The 14,935-nt window shown below is 42.0% G+C and overlaps 1 protein-coding gene across 1 annotated transcript in view; it reads left to right on the plus strand.

Moving 5' to 3' along the window:
- Nucleotides 1–14,935, plus strand: part of OSBPL3 (oxysterol binding protein like 3) — a 97,047-nt gene that overhangs the window by 36,662 nt on the left and 45,450 nt on the right. The window contains 6 exon segments of the mRNA XM_083404738.1: nt 1,165–1,167; nt 1,170–1,195; nt 11,402–11,518; nt 11,677–11,730; nt 11,935–12,048; nt 13,827–14,000. Of these exon segments, the coding sequence (XP_083260864.1) occupies nt 1,165–1,167; nt 1,170–1,195; nt 11,402–11,518; nt 11,677–11,730; nt 11,935–12,048; nt 13,827–14,000 (488 nt within the window).

Consider the following 14,935-nt stretch of genomic DNA (forward strand, 5'->3'; position numbering starts at 1 on the left):
GAAGATGGCTGACAATAACATCTCTCTGACCCATACGAGGTATTAAGGGGCTGCTATGGGAAGTAGGCAGCCTTCCCCCCCCCCAAGGGCATGGGGGGGTCTGCCTCTGCCAGCGGTGTTTACAATGCACCCCCTGATTTGAGAGATGGGGGTGCGGAACACTTGGCACAAGCCCTCGGTGGAGTCAGATCTTCCCGACGCCGATTCCAATCAGCGCGTGCTGGTTGCTTCAGCTTGGAATTATAATTGGAACTAATTGGAGAATAATAGATTTGGAAAAAAGCTGAGGCACATATATCAAGTGAAACTCGAAGATAAGGACTGCTGACTAATGGATCTCTGTGACCGGGAGTGACGGATGGATAAGTAAATCTTTTGCTGAATTACTAACAAGAGAATGTATGGCTGGAACGAAGGGGGGGTGGAGGGAAAAACCTTTCCGATTTCCCTTACATGATGTGATAATAATACCCTCCACCCCAGGAAGAAATAAGATCGTCACGTTCTAACAACACATAAACAGAACTTTAAGATCTGTGTGGGAGGAAATACAATACAACAAGAGAAGATCAAACGGTGAGAAGGAGGAATTTCTATGACGCAGTTAAAAAGAAATGGCGTCTCGCCAAGACAGGCCGGCCGGAGAAAAAGATGAGGGGGAGGAGTATTAGGACGGTGTGAATGCTGGAATGCAAGTTTGACCTGACAGAGCCCCCTAATTAATTTATTTGATTTACCGGCCAGCCTGGGAACAATAATGGACAGACCGAAGATTAATTTTGTTTATGGAAGTATCTAACAGAGGCTGTTCCTGAATAATACGAGTTTGGAAGACTACAAAACCCACACAGTGACACCAAATCTTCAATCTGTTTGTGAAAATTATCAGAGATCCCAAAGAAAGGAATAAATGATAACAACAAGAAGAGAAAGAAGGTAATAAACGTCTATCCGAATCGAACTGGATGGAACTGTCGAACAAAAGCAGCAAATAAGTGATGTCTGGAGTCATCTGGAATTTGGACTCGTGTGGAGCTTGATATATGGGTACCCCCCCAAAAAAAAAATTTAAAATTTGGCTGTATAATCTGGAATTAATGTGATTTGAACAATGTGATATGATTGGCCTGTTAATAAAAATTATTTCAAAAAAAGAAGTACCAGTAGCTGCTCCTCTAAGCAGGGGAGTAGACAGGTAAATATAAAGTGTTTTTATCATACCCAGTGTGGTGTAGTGGTTAAGAGCAGTAGACTCGTAATCTGGTGAACCGGGTTCGATTCCCCGCTCCTCCACATGCAGCTGCTGGGTGACCTTAGACTAGTCATACTTTTTTGAAGTCTCAGCATTACTCACCTCACAGAGTGTTTGTTGTGGGGGGAGGAAGGGAAAGGAGATTGTTAGCCACTTTGAGACTCCTTAAGGGGAGTGAAAGGCAGGATATCAACTCCAAACTCTTCTTCTTCTTCTTCTTCTTCTTCTTCTTCTTCTTCTTCTTCTTCGTTTAACACCACATTGATTGAAAAATATAGATCAAGATCTGTGTAGAAATATAGATCAAGGTTGGAAACCTGTGGCCCTCCAGCTGTTGTTGGTATGACCAATGGTCAGGGATGATGGGAGTTGTAGTCCAACAACCTCTGGGGGTACCACTGTTTCCCCACTCCTGTTGCAGATGATTCACTTCCTGATTGCTTGCCCTTTTCCACTGTTTCTGGTACTTAGGATTAATTCACATACCCCAAGCTGGTGTTCTGAGTATGTGGGTTGAGTTGATCTGTAGTGAGTTGGTTCTGTCTTGGTTTCACACAACAGGCCAAGTTCGCAACCTGGCTTTCAGTAACGTTTTAGTTGGCACTGCTAGTCCCCCTCCATAGATTTCAATAGTAATATTACATTTTCAATTGTGCCAGAAAGTTCATTTGTATAAAAGAGAACATGATGACACATTCTTAGGCTGTGTGTGGTTGAGCGGAGACGTATAAAAAAATTGGCCATGTATGCATGGTATAGATAATTGCAGACCAGATAAGGAAAGTCGATTATGCAAGGACATAAGAGCGTGCTGGATCAGGCCAGTGGCACATCTAGTCCAGGATCCTGTTTTCTCAGTGACCAACCTGTTGCCGTGGGAAACCTGCAAGCAGACCTGAGTTAGTGCAAAAAGCATTCTTCTCTCCTGCAGGTTCCAGATAATATGGTTTCATATTATCATGGCCCCTTGCAAATTCCTTTAGAAAACCAAGAGCATGTTGATACTGGATTTTGTTGTAAAGATCTGCTAAAATCCATGGCACTTTTACCACACATCCACACTTGAGTGGACGTTCAGAACTTGGTCACACACTTGCAATCCTAAGGACTGGAACCTTTTTTAACAATCGAAAGAGGCAGAAGAGGAGAGGTATGATGGATTAACCAAAGATCTGTATCATCCAGCGTTTTGTTTCTAAATGCTAGCCATCCAAATGCTTCTGGGAAGCTTATAAGTTCACTCTTGTTTGCCCCCAGCATCTGTTACTTAAAAGAGAGAGAGAAGGAGATTCTGAGCACAAAGATCTCTATATTAAAGTGAAAGCTGAGATTCTCAAACACATTTCTGAATGTTTATAAAGTAAAAACACACACACATATAATTTTGAATCAAAAACAGTGCAAGAACCTGCCCACCCCACCTTATTTATGAATATTTAGAGATTTAGCAAGAGTTGCACTTTCCCTCTTCTGTTCCATTTAGCGTAGTTGCCGCCCCCCCCCTCAAGCACATACAAATACTGGTTTTAGCCGGACTTTCTGCTTTCTTATTAACCGGCCAAGTTGTCTGGGAACATTTCCCACTTTTTCACACTGTCTGTGCCGTTGATCAGATTAAGTAAATCAGATTATGTGGAAGAAGACTGTATAAACAGCTTCAAGGGCTAACAGGAAGTGGGCAGACATTTTGTTTATGTTTCGAGGCATCCCTTTCCAGTGGTTGGGCGCAAGCATATATCTCTGCTGTTAGAGTTGCCAGGGCAACCAGGATGTGGGATCTGTCCTTGGCTGAAGCCCAATCTGTCTGCGGTTGGATTTGGTCACTTTATTAACCACCTTCCTATGTTGTCTGCATGAAGGGGGGCACCACGTGGGGAGTTGGGGTGTACTCCTGGTCCCCATGCTGTCTGTCTCTGCTGGGGACATTCATATTTTAGTGTGGTAGTCTGTAATGAAGAAGCCCATGCACAAGTAGCCATTGAGGCTGGCCAATTGAGATAAATGGGGCACTGCCTTACCAACCTCAACCAGCCTACACCTGCCTGCCTTCTTACTTACATCCTGTCACAGGGTGTCTCTTCCTGTTGTTGGATTTGGCTCCCCCTACTGTTGGTCTTCCTGCTTTCTGCCCTATCAGTCCCAATTGAGGACCAATTACCACTGCTATCATCTGCTTCTGCGTAGGCTTCCAACACAATCAGGGGAAAAATATACCGTTTTGTAGGCATAAGATAGGGTTTGGGCATATGGAAGAAAAATCTCTCAGAATCACTTCTTTGGATTGGAGGCTTCTTTGTTTCATCCCACATTTGAGATGCCCCACTTTGCTTTGAACCCAAGGCAAAGCTTTGCTCCGGTTTCCCCAAACTTCAGGTGTCACCCCACTACTATGAGAGTAGCCAGTGTGAGATTAAGCAGGAGCTGCCCTGAAGTCACGAAAGGGGAAAATACAGGCTTGTTGTTGTTTAGTCGTCTTAGTCGTGTTCGACTCTCCGTGACCCCATGAACCAGAGCATGCCTTGGAGAAACTCACTTTCTTCTCAAAGCTTCTCCTTTTTCATATCCACGGAGTTTTCTTGGCAAAATACTAGAGTGGTTTGCCAGTTCCTTCTCCAGGTGGATCATATTTAGTCTAAACTCTCGGCTATGACCTGTCCATCTTGGGTGGCCCTGCACGGCATAGCTCATAGCTTTTGGGAGTTATTCAAGCCCCTTCGCCACAACAAGGCAGTGATCCATTAAGGGGAAAATACAGACTACCTCCCTGTAAATGGCTGGAGCTGGGGAAAGCTAACTCCCCAGCAAGGATCCTTGGGCAGTGGGGTTCATGTTGTGTGTTGGGCTTCCCTACAATCATTTGTTTAGGTGCAACCGTTTTCCCCCTCTTCATCACATGCCTCCATGTATGTCTTCCTATATTGGGGCTTTGATAGCTGCCCAATATCCTAAGTTCTGAAATTGATTCAAAGCTTTGGGCATGGCCCACGTTGCTTCTGATTGCTTCAGAGACAACCTGCTTCACTTCAGCAGAAGTCCAAATGCCTGCAACATGACCCTCTTCAGTACAGTATTTGGCTTTATCCAAAACAGATGCACCCCCCTACTATAGAAGGTGAATTACTGAGTTTGTTTCTTGTCACTCAGAAACAAGCAAGTAACCAATCATTTTATTTGTATGCCGCCTTTGCAAAGTTAAAACCACGCTCAAGGCGGCTTACAACGTATTACAAATACGTAATTAGACTTAAACAATAAATGCAAACATCAAAAAGTGCACAACCAAATTGAACCATTTCAACATAAGTCATAAGATCTAAAATAAAGAGACAAAAAAATAATATCAGTAATGGCAACAATAGCCCAATGGTCTGTTAAGGAGCCTCAGCTTTTGTAGTTGGAGTCAGTTCCTCCCTGGTCAGGTGGGAAAAGGCCTGCAAGGCAAGGAGCAGGTCTTCCAGGACTCACAGCCAAGACAGTCTCTAGCCTCATCTTTTGTAACTGGAGTATCTCTTGATCTGCTTTAGATTTTTTATAGAACTTGAACGCTGTCTGGACTGTAAATATGAAACCCAGGGGATTCGCATCTGGTTACACTGGGATTTATTTCAGCTTATCTTGCAGACCTCTTTAGCTTTATTGTGTTAGATGTTTTGTCTGGGGAGAATTCTTACCTTGCAACATTCAAGGATTGTGGCTGTCTGCTGATGTTTTTTATATTCCAGAAATGTGCTAGATGTGAATTGCAGAAATTACTGTTGGCAGGATACTGGAAGGGAGCAAGACCCTGCTCAAATTATTAATGTTTGGGTCTTCATTTATTACCTCCCCCGCCCCCCTTCCACCTTGGCTACTCATAAAACCAACTCTGGCTGCTGCCCCCATCATGGTGACTAAATTCTTTGTATCACTTGGAAGACTGATGGTGGATTCCATTTCTTTATTGTAGTTCACTGTAACAGTAGCTACTAATGCAAGGCAATATTTGCACTGTATTCTGAATTTAAGAGTCAGTGACTTTGCTATGCTGCAGAATGAAAAGTAGCAAATCAGTCCTGTGCCCTTTTCTTCAAAACTAAATCCCAGTGAGTTCAATGGGGTTACTTCCAAGTAAGTGTTCTTACAGGCATAGATGCTTAAGAGTGTATACTAATGACAAAAAAGAACAATAGTGAGAATATTTGGGTCACGTGTGGTACCAAAGAGAAAGTGTAGCAATGGCTCTGGTGGGAGTAAAAAAGGAAATTTAAATTTAAAACCATTTGTGCCAATTTTATGAACCGTAACAAATGTTGGTGCTGCTGATGTAAAACCCTGTCTTCCCCCGCAAAGATGCTTTCTATTTTTGGTGCTTGCAAATATTCACTACAACAGACTGCGTTTTATTCTAGACAGAAGTCTGGCGCTGTCATCTGGTACGTTCAAGGAGCTATAAGAACAAATTTCAGTCTGATAGTTATTCTGGTTCATCGCTTCATTCTTTCGATATGGCTTCTACACAGTATGCATACTGTGCATTGGAAAATGGGTGGCTTCTAGCTTTTTGCGTTTAATATCATTTTAGCATCCAGGGCTTTTAGAAATGGGCTATAATTGTCTTACTAGATCACTCCAGCAATCCATCTTGTCTAGCATTCTGTCTCTATGGCTAAATGCCTACATAAGCTAACACATAGGACATGATGGAGATAATATGGGGAATGGGCTGGCTCCCAGCATCCTTCAGTACATGAACGTTCCACCTTAATTATAACGACTAAAGAGCATTGATAGATGTGTTCTCCATTAATTTGTACAATCCTTTCAAAAGCCATCTGAGTTTCTGGCCATCACCTTTTTGGGCCATCAGCTCATCTCATGGCAGGAAATAATTTCAACAGTTCGTAGTGTTTCCTTATAACAACAATACAGTTTGGTCATTCTGGTCCAGCATTGGACTGACTGGGTGTTGCAATTATAGAATTATTCATATGGTATCTGTTCTGTCTCCTAATACATCAAATATGCATGGTGAAGGGAGCAGAAGGCCGGTGGTGATCCTGGTGTTTCAAAGAAGAGGCTATGGTATTTGAAAGAAGAAAGGCTGAAGCAATGCTTACTTTCCTCCGGGCTTCAGCCTGACGTTTCCAGAGGTTGTATAATGTTGGGCTGTGATTAGATATGTTTCTGGAATGTGAACTGGCCACAAATTGCATATTGCAAGATGAGAATTTTCCCGGCAGAAATCTGACATGAACTGAAATCCTCGTCGTGAAGTGCTAGTATCTATTTCATGAACCTTACTTGTTGTCCTAGAATCCCACATGCTGCTAAATGAATATTTTTAATGACAGGGTTTTGATTTTCTGATTCTTCAGCTGGGATGTGTGGCACCATTTCCACTATCTTGCATCCAGCAGCCAGGAATACCTGCAGATATTCCGACAGTCTTGCTGCCTAGTAGCAGCAATTAGATCCGTTGTATTCAGCGTGAGATTAAATCGATTGTATGGGGCACTCGGCTAGTAGCTGAACTCAAAATCTGAAGAGGCAATTTATAATGCATCATATTGGCTAATTTTAATGGAGAAATCCATCTAAACAGCGAAGCACTTCTATTCCCACAACAAACAATTTGGTGCAATTGTGCTCTTTTTAATGTATTCAGTTGTTGTACAGGCGATCACAGGTTTCGTACACTGGTCCTAGTCTAAATATTATATATTTATGTGGGGAAAATGTTAGGAGACCTCTATTCCCTTCAGCGAGCTGGTTGCCAGAGTCCTCCCAGAGAAGGGATTGATTTTTAAACTACTCTGGGAATTGTAGCTCTTTGAGAGGAATAGAGGTCTCCCTGCAACTTACATCATCCTTAACAAATTTCTGTTCCCATGATGTTTTGTGGTGGGGGAGCATTGTTTAACACGATATGGCACTGATTTAAATGCTTAGTGAGAAAGGGAACCACTGTATATGTGTGTGCAAAATCTTGCACTCAAGGGTAGAACTACCCTGTTAAGGTCATGCATCATTTAGTCAATCTTAAACTGCAGAATTGTAGGTTTCAAAAGAATACTTTCATGCAGAGCAACTCTATCTTTAACCAAAATGGAGCCTAGTTTTGTGACTTACTTTCTTTTTTCTTTTTTTGTTAAAGGACAGATCTACTTTTATAATAGTCCTCTTCTGCTCTATATAACGCATGTTTTCAGACACCTAGATATCTTTTGCGTCTGTGATGACTGAGACTTCAGGCTTCAAGTGACAGGCGCCATACCTTTTGTCTGCCGAGAATTGGTAACCTGCCCCCTCAGTCCCATTTTAATTAGGTATTGTCAGTTTTAATGAAAAGGCTCATTGGCAGGAAATCTGATGAAATATGAACCTTCAAGCATCCACAAAGACTCTTGAGTTGTAGTCTTTTTTTCCCTTTTCCCCTCCTTCCACAGCAAAATAGTTGATGGGGAAGCCAAAACGTCCCCCTCTATAGCCATTTATTTCTGAGGTACACGTCCCACACGTTCATTCTATTTTCTGGCACAGGTATCTGACAGCCATACCCTCCTGTCCGTTGAAAATGCATGCATTTATATTGCTACTTTTGCCCCCGCGCAAAGCCATTCTTTGCAATTTCGCCGAGGAAAGCCTGATTTTAAGCGTACAAGCACCGTTCCCTACAGAAGATGTGAGGATCTGTTTTGTGCTCTGGTACCTGCGCCAGACTATAAAAGCGCAAAAATGAGAAAACAGTATCCCAAGAACATGTTTCTGATGCGAAGCCATTCTCGCTGTTCTTTGTTTTTAATTTGCTGCTCACAGGCTGTTCTGCTGGCCCAGGCAACCTAGTGAGATTACAGGGGTTTCTCAAAGGCGTTATTAAAAGGTTAGACTTCAGACAGTGGAACACATGTTGCTCAAAATGTTGAGGTCTTCCTGGCTTTTAAAAGGTTTGTGTCCCTCATGCATGGCAGATCCTGGAATGGAAATGTTTCCTATTCCCCTTTAACCCATCCTAGGAAACAATGACAAACCTAGACAGCATCTTCAAAAGCAGAGACATCACCTTGCCAACAAAGGTCCGTATAGTTAAAGCTATGTTTTTCCCAGTAGTGGTGTATGGAAGTGAGAGCTGGACCATAAAGAAGGCTGATCGCCGAAGATTGACGCTTTTGAATTATGGTGCTGGAGGAGACTCTTGAGAGTCCCATGGACTGCAAGAAGATCAAACGCATCCATTCTGAAGGAAATCAGCCCTGAGTGCTCACTGGAAGGACAGATCCTGAAGCTGAGGCTACAATACTTTGGCCACCTCATGAGAAGAGAAGACTCCCTGGAAAAGACCCTGATGTTGGGAAAGATGGAGGGCACAAGGAGAAGGGAACGACAGAGGACGAGATGGTTGGATAGTGTTCTCGAAGCTACCAGCATGAGTTTGACCAAACTGCAGGAGGCAGTGGAAGACAGGAGTGCCTGGCGTGCTCTGGTCCATGGGGTCACAAAGAGTCAGACACGACTAAACGACTAAACAACAACAGGAAGCTCCCTTCCAGGAGGCCCATCTGCCTCTCTCGTGGGGACTGGGCCTGCAAGCCTGAGATTCTCTGACACTCATGAACTCCAAACAAAGCATTTGTGCCATTTCATTTCGCTTTATCAAATCCTTTACAAGATTAAATTACAATTTTGAAGAAGGCAAGCACAGGTGGCCGAGGGGGATTTGCCTTTGGCCTTGCAGTTTCCAATCCACTTCCAGTGATTTGTCCCTGTTTTCCATGATGAATATGTTCTCTCCTATCTTGTGAAATTAATCTTAGCATTCTTTTGTTACTGCTGCTTAATGCATTTATATACAGTGGCTTGCAATGTTAAAATACTACAGCAAATAAAGGATATTTTAAAAATGGACCGTTTGCCCGGGTTGAGATGGTTTCAAATGACTAATTTTTAACTTGTAGGAGTTATTCCACTGACATTTCCGCAAACTTTGTTGCCAATTTGAAATGTGATCAGTTCAGTAACTCCTATTGCTCATTGCTTTCTCGCTTGTTGGGTTTGATTTGGGCTCTGAATGTTGTCATACGCATTTTCCTGCTGTTTTGCAGCTCTAAAATGTGGAATAAGCAGTTGCTTTTCTGCATGCATATTTCATTTGAGGCAACAGAGCATTTTAGGCTTTGTTGTTAAAATCTGTTTCATTATTCAGAAACGGGGGAAGGGAAATGGGTAATAAACGTTCAAAAATTTACAAGCATCTTCTGGGCACAAAATATCACATATGGTAGGAGCGGATGAGATTACAAGCGGTAGTTTAGTATGGAATATTCACACTACCATGAAAACATATAATGATCATTGTTGTTGTATTGATAAAAACATTAAAAATATTCCTGTGTATTGCTGTATTAATGTACTTCATGATATTTTGTCTGTGTTTGTACATTCATTATGGAAATGAGCCTGGGAGCTTTAGAGACATTGGACCAACTACGTGAGGCAGATCAGAAGCTTCTGCTTCTTCTTTTTTGACAAACCACAGTTTACCATTATGAACTTGGAGAATGTCTGGATTTGGACAAACCATGGTTAGTCTTAATCATGGTCCATTAAAACAATTTCCAAACATAAAGAAATGTCAAACCATGGTTTATGAAGCCTGCTCGTTTTAATAGACCACAACTAGATTAGACACAGGGGTTTTTCAGCAGCCATAGAGGTATCATTTCTGTTCTCTCCAGATTTTTTAGCACACTGCAACATGACATTATTATTCATCTAGTGTTCTGGAACAAAGACCACTTTTTTCTTCTGACCTACGATTCTTAATAGTTTCCATTTGTGTATAAGTATTGCCCCAGTTTTTGTGTGGAGGTAAGGTTGGTGAGCATGGTTTGTGAAACACCTGTTTCACTCCACTTCCTTATGACGCTGCAAGCTGTCAGTTTGCGAGCTCAGTTCAGAGGAGAAAGATTGCAGACTGAGATGGTGATAATGATTCAGAGTTTTGCCCATGACAGCAAAAATTAGCTGCGGACAATATTCCTCACAATAACTAGGTTCACCAGACACAGTAGTTCCTCTTCTTATCTGCTATACTATTAGAATTCCAGAACACCGTGAATTAAATACAAAAAAAGAGCCACAAAAGTGATATTCCTTGGACATGTTCTTTACTCGTCCCTTTCTAATAACAGCAACATGTGGCCAAAGGTGCAGACTATCAGCTACAAATTCACTCTTAAAGACATTGGACCAAACAGCAACTAGACCAAGCATAGGCAAACTCGGCCCTCCGGATGTTTTGGGACTAGAACTCCCATGATCCCTAGCTAACAGGATCAGTGGGCAGGGATGATGGGAATTGTAGTCCCAAAACATCTGGAGGGCCAAGTTTGCCTATGCCTGAACTAGACCATCACAAAGAATAAGTGCGGAAAGACCCACAAGTTTTCACATTTCACTGAACTGTGCAGAAGTTTAAAACAGAAGCAAAAACTTCCAGACTTTCCCTCCTGGTTGTGCCTGAGGAGTAAAAGGATACCCTATTCCAAGGCTTACTTAGACTTGCTCCCATAACCATTCAGTATAGTTTATTGTTTCATCTGAATGCAGCTGTTGCATATTAAAAAGTTTTTTAATTTACTTGGCTTGCTGGTAGATGGGAATTCAGAACACCAGGTTGGCAAAGACTGCTCCAAACAAATGGATTTATATGCACCTTTTTGTATTCTGTCCATAATGGCAGTTCAGCTCACAGCCCATTTAGACTGAATTAGCTGCACTCAATCTGGAAGCCCAGTGGAGCAGCCATCTTAAACCCAAGTGACCCCAGTCTGCTTGGGTTGGGATTTTTTCCCCCAAAATTTGTTTTATTAGTTTTCCAAATTTATAACAAACAAATAGAAAGAAAACATCAAAAAGCAAACAAACATTTATCCTAACTGTAATAATTCCACTTTTGTTAACATTGTTGGCTGACTTCCTCGAGTCCCCCTGGCTGAGTTTCCATATAAATCATTGTAGCAGTTTTCCAAAACTATTTTCACATAAAATTTACTTGGTTGGGATTTTGGCGTGCCGTTAGCATGATAAAGTTGCTGCTTTTGTCACTGTCCTCTCATTTGACGAAGGAGAAAAAAGACACTGTTATATATTCTGGGCCTTGTTTCTGAACAGGACAGCTGGGAAATTGTAGAAGGACTGCGGGGAGCCATGAATTACACGCAGGAGCCACCGAAACAGGAAGGCTACCTGCTGAAAAAGAGGAAATGGCCTCTGAAAGGTTGGCACAAGGTGAGGACATCTGTCATTGTTGTTTGTTCCCATTAACATTTAAGTCACTTAGTCTGGTGCCCTTGTTGAAAGGCTGGGTGAAGGAGTATTACAGCTCCTCAAGGAACAGTCGCACTGTCTTACTCTTCCTGACTAAAAGAGTTTTCTCTGCATTACAGAGATGCTTCTTTCTGGATAAAGGGATTTTGAAGTATGCAAAGAGCCCAGCTGACGTAAGTACCTCAAAGACACATTGTGCAAACGTTGCGCGAATTAATTTGACGTCTGCTTAGGTTTTTGTGAAAGAAATCAGTGATTGTTTGAAAGGATATCAGTAGGCAGAAAGAGGTAATCCTGAAAGTCGGGGGTTTTTTTGTGGGGTTTTTTTGCTGTCCTCTCCCTGAATTGAAATAGTTATTTTAAATGACTCTTGACAGATAGCGCGAGGGAAGCTGCATGGGTGTATAGACGTTGGGCTTTCGGTGATGTCTGTGAAGAAGTCAACAAAATGTATAGATTTGGATACAGAAGAGCACATTTATCATTTAAAGGTAATCCTGTTGTTAAGTAATATCAGAGTGTCGTTCTGGTGCTGGAAAAGATTGCATTCAACCTAGAGATCTCCATCTGTTTCCCCAGAATCCTGTTGAATTTGCTATATTTTGCCTAGTTCGCTTAAAATGCAGTCTTACTCTCAACTTGCTGCAAGGTCATATCTTACTCTAAGCTTGAACCAAAGGTGTCGCATATGGCTTTGAAAGCAATAGTTTAACTTGAATTCCCACACATGGGAAGAAAGTTTGAAGAACAGCATAGTTTTAACTACTTAATATTGTTTTGATGCTTAATATACATTTAAATATGTAATAGTGCCAAAGATATATTATTAATAGGCTAAAGCTTATTATATGCTTTTTAGTGTGAACGATCGTGATTTTGCATGTTAATATCAAAGGATGTTATATATCAAAGGATATGGGCATAGTGTAGTAAGCTGCAGCACGGTGCATCAGAAAATCAGAGTTATACAAGATCTGCTTTTAATCTTCGGAGGGGTGATTGGACTGAGTGAACTAGAACCTCTTTTGCCTGTCAGTAATATGTGTGTAGCTAAGGGAAATCACACTTCTGCAGTTGCCACTGCTGTTTTCCCATGGTGTTCAGTACTCTGCTTTCAAAGATACATATACAGTTTAACTTTATGTTATCAATTTTTAGCTGTAGGGTATTTCTTAAAAGCCTTTTGATCAGAGCAACCCTGGGGGATAGAACCTGAAGCTGGAATTTGTATTTAGCGTTGGCTCCAGATGAACCCACAGAAAAGGAATAATGATTTGAAGTGGAGCCGCAACTGAGTCACAAGCCATAGAAGACAAAATTGGCTGATGGGGGGTGCATATAAGAAACTCTGCCTTAAGACAGACATTGATTTGTTTTTGTTTTATGCGTGACTAGAGTGTGATGTATTTAATATGTTTTAAATCATTATAAACATGAGTCTGACCAAACTGCGGGAGGCAGTGGAAGATAGGAGTGCCTGGCGTGCTCTGGTCCATGGGGTCACGAAGAGCCGGACACGACTAAACAACAACAACAACAACAAACTTATATAATTAAGTTGGACTTGGGATCCAAATTGCTGCCCGGGAACTTCAGACTCTAACTTTGGTTCAAAGAATTTGTGTTGATCAGTACAGAATTCAATTTGCATATATGGCAAACTCAAAAAGAAATGCAATAGGAGCTGAGTATTATTGTGCAGAATCGCTGGTCTGATTGGTTATTTGGAAGAGGACAGGCTGCCCATGGTCTCTGTGTCACCCCTTGGTTTTTACACTTAGCCTATAGCTTTCCCTTTGTTCTGTAGATGCCTGGGCCAGGCCCTGTTTGCTACCATAGAGCACTGTGTTCGCTGCCTTTCGTCCTTCCTGCAGCTCAGCATCCCCTGCATCACTAGGCTGAGAAGTAGAAACAAGTTACCAGGACCTTACTAGGACAATTCCCTTCCATCTACTGCAGCAAAACCTCCTCTGTCATTCAGTTCAAAGGAGCGGTGTAGGAAGACTGGTGTTGCACTCATGTCCTGTTTCTGGCCACTGTGAGAACAGAATGCTAGACTAGTTAGGCCTTACTAGGTGTGGCCCAGCAGGTTGCTTCCTATGTAGGTTTACCAGGTGGCAAAGCAGTCCTGGACTGCAGAATTATTCATTTAGTAAGGACTTTGAACCAATTGAGGGGAGATAAATGAGCTCTTTCATCCCACTTATGCTGGGTAGTAGTAATGTGGAAAAATATAACTCTTGTTTTTATAACCTCTGTTTTCCTCCAGGCAAAATCTCAGGAAGTCTTTGATGAATGGGTAGCAAAGCTACGCCATCATAGAATGTATCGTCAAAATGAAATTTCCATGTTTCCGCATGACATCAACAACCATTTCTTTCCAGCCTCAGCTTCTGTTACAGACTCCGTAACTGGCTTTCTGGAATCCACGGCAAGCAGAAAGGTAGAAACCGCAGGAATGACAGATAATGGGCTTCCCTTGGGGCTTAATTTGGTCTGACCTCTGTGTGCAGAATAAAACAAGGAATAGAGCTGATACTTGAGGAATAAACGCAATATGTTCCTTTCAAAAAACCACTGTAGTGCTCATTCTTTTTCCAGTACCAGTGGAGGTAAAGAATGAATGTAAACAAAAGTTGAGTGTTTTGTGACGATTTGGGAATTTGGTGGCTTCAAAATAAAACGTAAAGAAATCAAAACAAAGCTTCATCCAAGTCAATTGATACTAAGCAGCACAGTTTACGTTTACATTAACTGAAGAAAGGGCCACTTTTCATGCTCTCTTTATGTGCTGTGTGACCGGATGAGTATTTATATGGATAAGCAACATGGTTCTCTTCAGATATTGTCAGACTACAACTCCCATCATCCCTTCCCATTGTCCTAGCTGACTGAAACTGATGAGAGTTGGAGTGCAGAACATCTGGAACACACCAATTTGGCTAGCCATGTTCTGTGATGTTTGGTAGGCTACAAAGTGCACTATAGCCCATCTCATTCTTGTTGTTCACTTTCCTCGCTTCCTGTTGTTCCTGGCAACCACCTGGTCAATTAGGTAGAGAAACTGTCTTCACCAGGGCTGTCCAGTTGCCTTCCTGACAGACCATGGATTTTCTTTGCCCAAATGTCCGCAATAGCCTGATGGCCATTGACAGGAAATGTCAATGGTGAAGCAGTTGGGAAGTATTTGCATTTTTGGCTTGTGGAACTGACAGCATTAATGGGTCTTTATTAGTATGTAAGAATTTAGCTTGAAATTCAGTAATTTTAGTGGGACAGGGCCTCTGAGTGTACTTTATCTTTCAGCCAACCTGCAGACTAGCAGTGGTGCAGGTTGAGTTTTACTTCAGGGATGGAGAACCTGTGGCTGCCTAGGTG

Source organism: Podarcis tiliguerta (assembly GCF_965153285.1).
Source record: "Podarcis tiliguerta genome assembly, chromosome: 12".
Taxonomy (NCBI): domain Eukaryota; kingdom Metazoa; phylum Chordata; class Lepidosauria; order Squamata; family Lacertidae; genus Podarcis; species Podarcis tiliguerta.